General features: G+C 34.2%; 1 protein-coding gene across 5 annotated transcripts in view; it reads left to right on the forward strand.

Moving 5' to 3' along the window:
* LOC139817633 (potassium voltage-gated channel subfamily KQT member 1-like) overlaps positions 1-12,726 on the forward strand; it is a 47,727-nt gene that overhangs the window by 17,624 nt on the left and 17,377 nt on the right. For 3 of the 5 annotated variants that reach the window (XM_071785871.1, XM_071785869.1, XM_071785874.1), the window contains exons 4-11: positions 693-783; positions 2,785-2,911; positions 4,224-4,399; positions 4,832-4,972; positions 5,320-5,430; positions 6,451-6,657; positions 8,983-9,003; positions 10,930-11,171. In XM_071785871.1, coding sequence (XP_071641972.1) covers positions 693-783; positions 2,785-2,911; positions 4,224-4,399; positions 4,832-4,972; positions 5,320-5,430; positions 6,451-6,657; positions 8,983-9,003; positions 10,930-11,171 — 1,116 coding nt within the window. The remainder of the gene's footprint in view (positions 1-692; positions 784-2,784; positions 2,912-4,223; positions 4,400-4,831; positions 4,973-5,319; positions 5,431-6,450; positions 6,658-8,982; positions 9,004-10,929; positions 11,172-12,726) is intronic. The other 2 variants (XM_071785870.1, XM_071785873.1) reach the window with 2 other exon arrangements.

Here is a 12,726-nt window from a genome sequence, read left to right on the forward strand (position 1 = left end):
ATTTGGATTATTATTAATAAAAGTTTATTAATAATAATACGAAATTTACATTATACGTCACATAAGGTGATCCAAAACCATCGTATCTCTTTCATATTTATTTCTTATACTTTGTTGAGAGTATCTCCAATATCATATGTCATCGTAATCACATTTCATATTTTCGCGTCAGAAATCAGATTCTACATTTATGTAAAGATCTAAAACTAAAGAAAAATGCAATAGTTCGGCAGCATCAACTTCTTTCTTTAATGATTATTACAAACGTATCACGAAACGTTTTTAATAGTATGAGAATGATTGAGCTGAAAGTTAAAAAAAAAATAGCGAATAAATTCAACGAATCTAAAATCATTTTAAATGTGAATGTGTATATGAATATGATAGCCCACGCTTTTGATGAATCAAATCGCTCGTTCCAGGCGAAATTTTATAGAATCAAGTTTTAATCTATATTTATTATGTGATATAGAGTTAAATTGAGATTTTAAAGTCGTTTTAGATATAAATCTGATTTTAATATTTGATATTCTACGCTTCTAATGAATCGACCTAATCAATTATTTATCTGACTAGAATTTTATAATAGAACCTCTCTCTCTCTCTCTCTCTCTCTCTCTCTCTCTCTCTCTCGATCAAATTGGTATATTAGCCATATATATATATATATCGTAATGTATTTATGTTTTCAGGTTCATGGTGGTATTGGTGTGCCTCATATTTAGCGTTTTGTCAACAATAGACCAATACAGTAACTTCGCAAACGAAACTCTGTTTTGGATGGTGAGTAGCTCGTGTTCTTTATTAAGTGCATAAACGTATAGTCCATAACTGGACAGAATATTAAATGGAATATTAAATGGCATATCTAGGTCAAATAATGTCAATAATACTATTTAAAGAAGTACTGCAGAACTGCTAGATTAAGAATATTTTGTCGCAATTGCATCGATTGTATATGCAAAGGAAAAGACATACCTTTGATGTGTACAAAGAGTATTATACAGATCTAACGAACTACCTTTTATCTATATAGAAGTTCTTTGACCAAGAATCTTTTTTTGATATATCGAGGCGAGTCATCATTTGTTGCAATTGTTTATATATATTTAATATTTCTATAATCTTTGTGCTTATTAGAATTAGTTTGGTAAAAATCTCGGTTTAAGCAAATTCTGCAAATTATTATTTTTTGTTTATTTTTGTAATAGAATTTTAATTACATCTGCTTACATTTGTATATTTTTTGCTTATTCCATGTGTTTTTATATTCAAATTTAAAACTCAAACTTAAGTTTTGTTTTCGACGGAAGAATTAAGTACATTTCTGACAGAATGCCATTGATTGCAAAGCATGAAATGTTAAGCACTGACAATGGTCAGGAATTCGTAAACAAGAGTTTCATAACGTTCCGTAAGAAAGTTAAAGCAAACTTTATTTAATTAGTCTTTGAAAAGAACATTTTAGATTTGTTGGTTCGTCCGAGAATAGACTTTACGGAAGAACTTTTTCTCTTCTTCCATCACCGCGCGTCGAAGCGCTGCACAAATAAAATTAATTCTTTCTCCTGTGGCGGATCTGTGTCAGATCACGGTGCACCTGCACGCACCGCAACCCGACTACCACTAAGATTGATAAATAATCTGCAAAAAGCACGGTGGCAAAGCGCCGCGATTTCGCGAGAGCGCTCATTTCTATTTGATTTTCTAAAACTTTTGCGTGTAGCGTCGTAATACATAATAAATCGTTAATTTCTATATCGTCATAGGGTTTTCTATAAATGTGTGTATTTTTATATTAAGTTCTTAATGCGCTCTTTTAGATTTCTATTCGACTCTTCCATGAAGTGCGCAGATTATCATCGATATGAAGTCAATGTCATTCGTGAATCGGTATTCCATAGTGTAAGAACTTCCGCTCGAGATTTCTTTGTCACCTTTTCCCACGTGAACGCGAAGAAAGTAAGCACGCGTAAAATACGAAACTCGTCAATGTGTCCTGGATCATAAAGGAATACAGTATAAGCTCGTTCTCAACAATCTCGCTCATTTTGTTCTAACGTCCTCGTTTTTCTAACTAAGGTATCCCTTTCATGTAACGGCGTTAGTATACAATCGATACAATAGCAACCTCCATCAATATTCTATCGCGTTTGTTACATATTCATTTTAAAGATGATTTGCTAATGTCCATATTAATCTATAGAACTATTCCGCCACATTTTCCTCCCATCGACGTTGGATAATTAAACCGTCAAATTATCGACCATACTATTAGCGCCATTCAATCCCTTCCGGTCGAAATCACGTATAAACCTTATTCTAGATATATTTTGATATAAAATATAGATTCATTGTTATAATAATAATAGAATGAAAAATCTTTAATTTATAAAGAGAAAAAGATAAATGGATACATAAATAGAAAGAAAAATTTTAAAATCTCTCTCTCTCTCTCTCTCTCTGTTATATATGTATGTTACGTTATGCTTGATACAAAGTTCATAAACGTCATCTATATTTCTCTCTCTCTCTCTCTCTCTCTCTCAAAAAGTTTTCAGGCAATATTATTAATTCTTAAATATATCATTAATTTTTTAATTTTTAAAGATATTTTTCTCGAAAATTAAAACCTCGTACATGTAAGAACTTTATTTTGTAATTTTAATTTTTATCTTTTTTCAAAAAATTATTGATTGTCAGGTCTATCTTGTACTAGAGTGCTATGCATTCAAAGTATCAAGTTAAAAGACTAGAAATCAATTACACTTCATTATTGTTCAGGAAATATGTCTCGTGGTATTCTTTGGAGTCGAATACCTGGTTCGACTATGGAGCGCAGGCTGCAGATCGAAGTATATGGGCTGCTGTGGACGGCTGCGATTCATACGAAAACCGATTTGTATCATAGGTGAGTTTGTTTTCTCCTAACGGCAAGTCGCGACATGACTGTAAAACGCGACACAGCCAAAATTAAGCTGATATTTGCATTGTCTGATCGATCGGCGCAAAATAGGATCGTGACAATCATCTCTTTGTTTCGGATCGCTTGCATAGGATCGTTTGTGACTGTCGCTATCGGCCAACTTTATAATATTAAGCTCTGATCCTAATAGCGAATCCATTTTGCTAAAATCAAGATTGCGAGCGTTTTGTATCGCAGCCATCGTTCTGTTGGACACATTCTATAAATGAAACACATGCGAACGGTTCGCGGGGAAATTCCTTCCTTAATTGAAGACTCGCCTAAAATTGATTACCTGGCATCTATTTTGCAAACTTTGTAATTACCTACTTGATGGCAAATACGCGATTGGAAGCTTAACAGCGAAAACAAAAACCGAGCGTATTTTTTTTCAAATATTATCTGACAACTAGATTACTGTTCAAATGATTAAATTTCAAAATTTCTATATGTATTGTATAATGTACGTGTTTAATTGCTCGCAGATTATGCAGAACAATTGTTAGAACAGGATTTTTACCATGTAAATTTCTCTGTACTCTAACAGTCGTGCGTATTCGTGCGTACATCTGCAATTTGAGTAAAGCAGTTGTATTTTCGAGCCGATTTTACGTGTTTATTGCAAACCGCGTGGTAAATAGTACTGACTAGATCTTCTATCTATGTTTTTTGATTATCCACGCATTCCTCTTCTCCAGAAGTTGTCTCAAATAATCGAGGACATGGGTTATTTCCCTGTATTCTCGATTATTAATATACTCTATTTTATTTCATTTTGTCCATAAAAATAATGTAGCAACGTACGAAATGGAGCATTATTATTAACAGACCAGTCGGGGAAATGCGACTGGAATTACATCTATTCCGGCAATTTCGTAGCGCGCGGATGGAAAGAGAACTGTTTTTAATCGACAACAACGTGTGTGTGTGTGTGTGTGTGCATCGTCGACGAATTTTGTAGATAAATAGTAACGTCGAACGAGGCATTAATCGGATTACGCGCTTTGCTTTTATCATCTGCAGCCGATTATATATACGTACTTAATCCACACCTTATACATACTTAATCAATATCCAAAAATATTTTTTAATATACTTAGCGTTTAATATACGCGCGCGTGCGTGTTATTATGTATTCTAATCGATGCGATGTGGGCAAATTACGCCCCGTTTATAACAACATGTATTACGTTCGAATCTATCGCGATTATATTTACTCTCTTGTATTGATCGCACTTGTCTCATTTCTTCTTTTAAGATTTAATCGTCGTAGTAGCGTCCATGGTAGTCCTGTCGGTAGGAAGCAACGGTCAGGTATTCGCCACTTCCGCCATCAGAGGCATTCGGTTTTTGCAAATTCTACGAATGCTTCATGTCGATCGTCAAGGCGGCACGTGGCGGCTTCTGGGTTCGGTGGTTTACATACATCGTCAGGTATATCGACCAATTGTACAAGAAATAGACTCTTTAGCAGTGATTTTAACCATCTCTAAGCAAGCGTATATCTGTGCACGCACCCGTGATGGGAATAACAATTTCTATATTTTTATATTTATAACATATACTAGAGTCCCTGTAATAAGAGAGACTCTAATAAGAGTCGCGACACGTATAGCAGTAACTTTTGATTGGTTCGCATTTTCGGCAAAAGCACGAGAAACAGAAAGAGAAAGAGATATAAGAGAGAAAGAAAAAGCGATATGAGTGTATATCACTTGTATATCGCTTTCTCTTTCTCTCTTATTTTGCCGAAACTCAAGATGTCGCGACTCTTATTAGAGGGACTCTAACATATACATTACATACATTTAGGAAATTTTGGTGTTAATAATTGCAAAATATATTTTTATTTTTCTTATTTAACAGGAGCTGATTACAACGCTGTACATTGGGTTCCTAGGCCTTATTTTCAGCAGCTATTTCGTATACCTTGCCGAGAAAGATGAAGTTGGACCCGACGGCAAGACGGATTTCTCGAGTTACGCCGATGCGCTTTGGTGGGGAGTGGTGAGTTTATCTCTAATTATTTTAACAAATTATATTCTCTAACTATTAATTATTAACACCGTTGATCATCCTTCGTCAAATTTGAATCATTTGTTATACATGTGTATTTATGTCCATGATGGCAGCACACAAATTACTTACATATTGGAGTGTAATATGTGCTAATTAATAGGTTTAACTAATTGTATTTCGTGAGTTAAACCCTTTATAGTAAAGTAAATGTCGACAGTTTGTACGGCAAAATTTTCCGGGCTAGACTCATTGTCAGTATCATTAGAAATGCGACGTTGTGCGTACAGAATAATTCCGTGCACATCAGGAGTATTTGATGCTTTTCGGTATTGCAGATCACAGTAACGACGATAGGTTACGGTGATACAGTCCCGCAAACATGGATGGGAAAAATAGTGGCCTCGTGTTTCAGTGTGTTCGCCATATCCTTTTTCGCACTTCCAGCTGTGAGTATGTTATCATAAAAAATATTCTTCCCCTTGTTTTGTAACATACAGAATATCTCATACTTATTATTATAGTTATTTCCCCTATAGTTTGTAGATTCTTTAATTAATATATTGAATAAATATTTCCTGAACAAAGATATTTACACGAAAACATAAGTCATTCATCATAAGTTTTCAACTTTCAATATTATATAGAATGGATTATTTTAATATGCCATTCCAAAAATTGTAGTCTATTATTAACATCACTTCTTATTTTAGAAAAAAGAATTTTTTTAAATAAAAATTTTACGTTTTCATAACATACAATAAATTCTTTTCTAAACGTTTTTATGAGAAATTAATATCAATATTTAAAAAAATGGAATTATATGCTCTTTTTACATAATTCGATTTCTCTAATCATTTTGCATATAAAAATATCAAACTAAAATAATAAAAAAAGCAAAAGCTTATAAGATAAGTTATATTTTATTCTGACATTTCGGTAAAAAAGATGTTAACTTTTTATATTATTTTAATACTTTTATATACAGGGTAATAAGATTAAGCGATCAATATAAAAAGGACATTTAATCACATTTTTAGAAAATGACATTTACAATGTGCTATTCCATTTTGTATATCTTTGTAATCAAACCTCAAATGAATTTTATCAAAATTTATTTAAACTCAAGTAATTATAAGAAATATAATCCACACACACACACACACACACACGCACACGCACATTTGTTTATTCCAAATCTCTAAATCTATTTTAAATCTATAATAATATTATCTAAATATTATCTCTATTTGTCTCTTTCTAAATTTTAATTGTCAAGAAAACTATTTTGGACTTATTTGTAACTCGTGAGCAAGTTCCATAACATTTTTGTAAGGGAAATATTGACCAAAGAATCCGGACTTGAATTTTTGTATTTGTGGTGGACCGTCTGTCCCTCGATAAGAAATCCAAACAATTAAGCGTGACTGTTATCATGCCTCGTAAGTGTTTTCCCATTTCTTTTACAGGGTATTCTAGGTTCTGGCTTCGCGCTGAAAGTACAGCAGAAGCAACGGCAGAAGCACTTTAATCGGCAAATACCAGCTGCCGCAATGTTGATACAGTGTCTGTGGAGGTGTTATGCCTCCGATAAGGCCATCAACAGTGTCGCTACGTGGAATATCTACATCAAGGACCCGGCGCCGGCTGGCCAACCCTCGACACCTCTGGGCAAGGTAACGTTTCCCGTTTGCGGGTTTAACGAAGACCGGAGCGCAGTAGCCGTTGACGTATTTAGCTGTTGACTGTTGATGTTCTTAGCTGCTTACACAATGTTTTTGGACGTTTTAGCGTGCCGCGAGCGATTACTGTGCCGCGCTAATCCGTCGCGAATCTCGTAATCGTAATGAAAAACGTATCTCTTTCCCTTTCCTCCTCTCCCCCCTCCCGTGTAATTTTGTCTGCGATTCGGTCGATCCGAGGCGCAGCCGAGCACGCTAATGGATCTGGAATTACCCGTGATATCATATCCAAGTTAATTGCTACCAAGATCTCTCGTCTTTTACCTTTTACGCGATTGCATTTCCACGCGCGAGCGGATTGTCGACTAATACCGTCGAGTCGCAAGGGTTGACTTGGTCGTTGTGCTCTAAGCGGATTACGAGAAATCAAATTTGCCTGGTGTCGATCTATACCACTCAAATAAGTATGAAACAACTCGAAAAAATGATAGCACACGAGGCGATAAAATTATTCCTTAAAACTAATAACCAATAGGCTATAAATTATTGAATATTTCATTAAAAGTGAATATATAGCAAATATATTGGGCTTACGTTTCTCAAATCAAAATTTGATAAGTAAGCGAATCTCAATGCGATAGAGATCTTTTATATTCTTGATCAAAAATACGAAACTTCTTTAATTTGTTATAATTGGTATATATACGTTTTTAATTAATTTTAATTGATACAAGTAAATAATATATTTTAGTATTTATAAATTATCTTAAATATACTGAAATATACCAGGTTGTTAAGAAAATTAGATTATTATATTTACCAAATAAAATTAAAAATAAATATTTACCTTTACACACACACACACACACACACACACACAGTATAAGACCCAAGAGAACGCATAATAATGAGATTCGCGAGGGAGTTCCGCCGTATAATATTATTTTTCGATAATTATTTACACTCTAGTAAATCCTAGTATCGTGTAATAGCGATAATTATAACGGCCGTGTACTTTTATATTCTTATTTATCCGATGATAATTTGGCAGTGGATGGATGCAAGCGGAGAATGCGAATCTTTTGCTCGATGTTCTCAATGTGCCGTTATTTATTGCCGAAATCCGAACGATTTTGTTTTCTCCTCCATGTTGCTAGTCACATACGTGTGTTTATGCAATTAAATTGCGCTAGAGGCTTCTGTACATTATCCCCCCTTACATATGAGATAATGAAAGTTACGCTTCCGTTTTTCGTTAGTTCAATTTGGTTTCATTATAGTTCGTATCGTAGACAATTCATTTTTAACGAAATGTTTGTTATTGGATTGGTTTTACCCTTTGAATATGTATATACCCCATAATTTTAATAGTATCGTTTATTAGTTGGAATGCTGAGCACATGAAATGTATGCAGATATCCATTAGGATATGTTACACATTTATGTTACATTTGTTTTAAAATGTAGTCTTTTTTAACATGAAATTATCGTCGTTCCATGAAATGCCAGTCAGCAAACTTTTTGCATTCGTATAGTCACGCATTCGGGCTTCATAACTTTATGTTTCTTTATTTTTTACAGTTACCATATATGTAAATTGCAAACGTTGTCGTTTGAATAGTATTGACTGGCTCATCGTGTTACGTAGATACAAATTCCATGAAAAGTCAGTCAACGAATTTTATCAGTAGCGTTTCTATCTTCGTAATATCCCTTTTTTTAAATTAAATTTATATTTCAAACATTATCGCTTGAAAACTCCAATAGTTGTCATCCTCAAATAAATTGCTTTTGAACACGGATCAAATAACGTTGCCGGTATTTTTAGAATAGCGCTTGATTTTTCGGGGTTGTGTTTGATTTCCATTTTGCTTGTGATTATTATCGTCGGTATATCTATTGTATTTTTGTATCCATGACCTTATATCAAGTATCCAAACGTCATAAAAATTGCACGGTTAATGGGAAATGTATGTACAAAGTATACGTTTGAAACATATATTTTCATAACTATTACAGCGTCATTCTGATGTTAAATTCAAATCTTTAACAAGAAAGTTTGCAAAAAAATCGAACGAGATAAATTAGTCTATAAATCGGCACATTTCGCGTACGCTTGATTTAACACGAAGCGGTCACATATTCGTAGGAACGGTATCTCCATTTTGCATCTGCTGCCAAAATGTTCAAACTCCATTTCTCTCAAAACCGCGCAGGTACCACGTAACACGCGCAAGCCCCGATTTTACAATATTTGAGATAGTAAGAACGTTCAGTGATGATTTAACGATGATAAAATATATCTTAAATATATTTCAGTTGATTTGTGTAAAGAAGATGGTATGTAAATGGTTTATATTTATTTTCATTTGTACTGCTCTCTTTTGCATGTTTATTTTTTTCCAAACTTTTTATCACATTTCTTTACACGGGTCTGTTACACGACGTAAAACGTCCTATCTTTTACATTATGTAAGTCGGGATCACTGTACTCACCGTGTCTGCTGAATGTAAAATATATATACGCATATTGAAAAATATATTCAACGCTATCACAAGAACCCTATTCTCTCGCCGCATGTTTAGTTGTGACGAAGATAGTTAATTTTAAGTCTGAGCCTTTTTGAACAATTATATCCACCGTAGTTACGTTTAACTCTCAGAATGTAACATGAATTTAACGAAACTGTTATTCAAATAATATTCAAAAATAATTCTTACTTTTCTTATCTTTATCAACAAATTATTTATTGAAGAATATTTTTACTTTATTTTCATTTGTTACATTACTCCAGATAGGATCACAAAAAAGTTTAGGATCAAAACTTTTTACCGTTTCTATATAAGCAACAGCTGAAAAGGAACTGATGCGGCAATCCATCAAATCTCGTTATTACTAAAAAATGATGAAAAAAAAAAGAGAAAATTGTGTTATGTCTCGAGGTTTAAATTTGCGCCGAGAGTATGGATCTGAATATTCGTCATTGCCGAAGATTTTCGGATTATCAAGCGAGAAAAGAAATAAGAATAACTTTTATGAAACCATTACGCCTTTTTAACTGCAATATTACACGATCTTTTATTTATTCGAGACATTTCCTTTTGCTCGATGTTTCCTTTTTAATGTCGAAACTACAAATACCAACTAAGACGAACAAGATACTACTGAATTTTTTGTTTTTTCCTTTTTTAACGAACGAAATGATCTATCTGTGCGTTCGTACAAGTTATTTCTTTTCGAACGAACGAAGCTTTGCGTAAGCTTCTTAAAGCTTGCTTATAAACAGTATAACAGTATCGTCTATTTGATCATGTTTGCGTCTTTATATTTCTAGCTTATATATTCTTGCACTCTATGTATTCTTTCTCTCTAAAGATAGCGATTAGTGTCACGTGATATAAAAGCAACTTTATCTTACTTAGAGATATTTTGTAGCATGCATGAGCCTGAATTACATACAACGTTTCTAGCTGTATAATGTATGTGTGTACGTCTACACGTTACTCCTTGTCTCCGCATCTTATTGTTAGCCTTCAGGAGGACTTGAAATCTCGCTCGCAAATTCGTGACACAAAAATGGGAATTTACGTCGGTCGTGCGGCTTGACAATTCTCTCTCTGTACGAAAGATGTACGGTATTAAAACAAAGATCTTGGAAGGTCAAGAGACGCTTAAAATTCTTTTAACGTCAAGAAAATAATAAATTTTAGAATGTTTACACGAATATATTTTAAAAAGAACACATTTTCCCCTGAGTAAAATGTGCATTTTGTCCGGGTAAAACATTTTCATTTATACTATTAGCATAGTTTGACCGAGGAACGTCTTGTGTTTACAAAGTAAAGTCCCAAGAACGAAAGAAGAAGTTTGATGTGCACTTTGTGTGTAACATGCTTGATATATCTATACCTCTGGGAATTTCACGATGTGTAGATCATATCGACTCGTTTTCGCATTGAGAGGATGCTATAAACGACGTCATCTCGCGATCAACGTAATTTCTCGCAGAAAGTTTTCGTTCCGAACGTCCCGCGGGAGAGATCGTTGCTTTTGCATCATGTCTTCCGAATGATGTCGATGATGACGACGATGATGGGCTCATCGTTTTAAGAGAGATAGAAAGAGAGAGCGAGAGAAAGAGAGAGAAAGAAAGAGAGAGTGAGAGTGAGAGAGAGAGAGAGAGAAAGGGGCCAAATGTCTGGCCAGTAGGGATAGTGCATGTTGTGTTCGATGTGTGTTGTAATGGGAGGGCACCGGGGGTTCAGTCTCTGATGATCCAGGTGGCAAAGAAGGCGAGTGTGCTGAAGAGGCGGAAGTCACGGAACCGGATGGACGTCCAGCAGCAACAACAATCGGCCCTGCCGCCCGTTACGATATCGGGCGGTATATCGGCCGGTGCCGGGACCGGCCAGAACGACAATCAGCGTCTCGAGAACGAGGGGGACGTAGTTTTTTATATGGAGGAGCCCAAGGTGGGCACGCCGAATCGCGCCAGACGCGACAATCGGTGAGTGATAAGATATTTGTACGTTTAATCAGAATAAAGATAGAGAGATAGAGAGATAGAGAGAGAGATGTGTTGGGATATTATTTTATGATTAATACTGGGAACAATCAAATATACAAATCCGTAATTGTAAGGATGTCACTTCTCGCATAGTATGTTTAACAGATGCTTTGACTAATTTAGAGTCGATTTTTCTTTAGCAAAAATTATTCGTTAAAGTTGAGCTTATAAAAAGTTTTCTTCTTTAATTTAGTAGCTCAACATTTCGTTAACAAAAAATCAACCAAATTAAAAAAAAATTTGTGAAGAAATATAAGAGAAGTGAAGTACCTACATTTGTGACACAACCACGGACACAACTAAAAATAAAATAATTTCCAGAAAAATAAATAAGAAATAGAAAAATTTTTACGCGTAATAAAATTAAAATAATTTGTGCATAAAGTTAATATATACATATGGTATATTGCTGCCTGTCAAATATTGTCTCGGAGGAGAAAATTATAATATCCAAAATAACTTCGAAGAAAATTATTCCAATCCAATCAGCCTCGTTCGCGTTACATTGCACTACAATGTATTAATTTCGTGTACAAAGTTCGCATCGTAATAGCGCGATGAGGAGTTTTACATCGTCACCTTTAACGAACGAATCTCTGCCCATTTCTTCGAGTGGAAGATTCGCCTTTCAGCTCGATAAATGCGACGGTGAGGACACGAAACTGGTACCATGAAATTGGCGAGTTTATTTTTGAGTGCCCGTCGAATGGCATCGAGTAAAAAGTTTATCGAGCTGTCCCGGTGACTGCCCAAATGCGGTGTGCGAGTAATTGCTTCTCAAAGAGGATACATTCGTTGATACGTCGGAGATTTTTTATTATACAATTATCGTTTGAAACTTACGTAAAATTTTTCAAGTGACGCATCATTTCAATCGAACAGCATTAAAACAGTTAATCTTTCCTAAAAATCGCTTGCTTGTTTCTTCGATAATTTAAAAACTAATTGATCTTCCGCTAAAATCAATATTTATTTGGATACTAACGGCTTTAGCAGAAATTATTACAAATCTAATATATAATTAAATTTCGAGCAAAATAAAATTTGCTTTGGTTTGTTTTATACATTACGTTTAATACGTATCATGCTACCTTCGATATGTTGAAAATTTTAATCTACACCATACTCGCAATATAAACGATTCAATGCTAGTATAGATCATTCAGAAATAAAGTGAAAATTTGCGATTCTTCATATTCACAGATTATATGTAGGTAAATATCACTTTGTATATTAATATACAAATATGTGTGTTTGCATATCATTAGTTATGTCGACATCAATGTTCGAGAATTAATTGAAGATATCAGATTAAAAATTTATCTCGCGAATTTTCAAATAACACTGACAATAACGGTAATTTAACGAGACATATTATCGACATATTACATATCAATATCATTTGATATCTTCCATCAGTTTTCGAGCGCATCAATTATCAATGTGTTTGAAAGTTGTTGGAAGGTATCACAGATGGTATTCATACATAATTTGT

This window comes from Temnothorax longispinosus, chromosome 8, assembly GCF_030848805.1.
Source record: "Temnothorax longispinosus isolate EJ_2023e chromosome 8, Tlon_JGU_v1, whole genome shotgun sequence".
Lineage (NCBI taxonomy): Eukaryota > Metazoa > Arthropoda > Insecta > Hymenoptera > Formicidae > Temnothorax > Temnothorax longispinosus.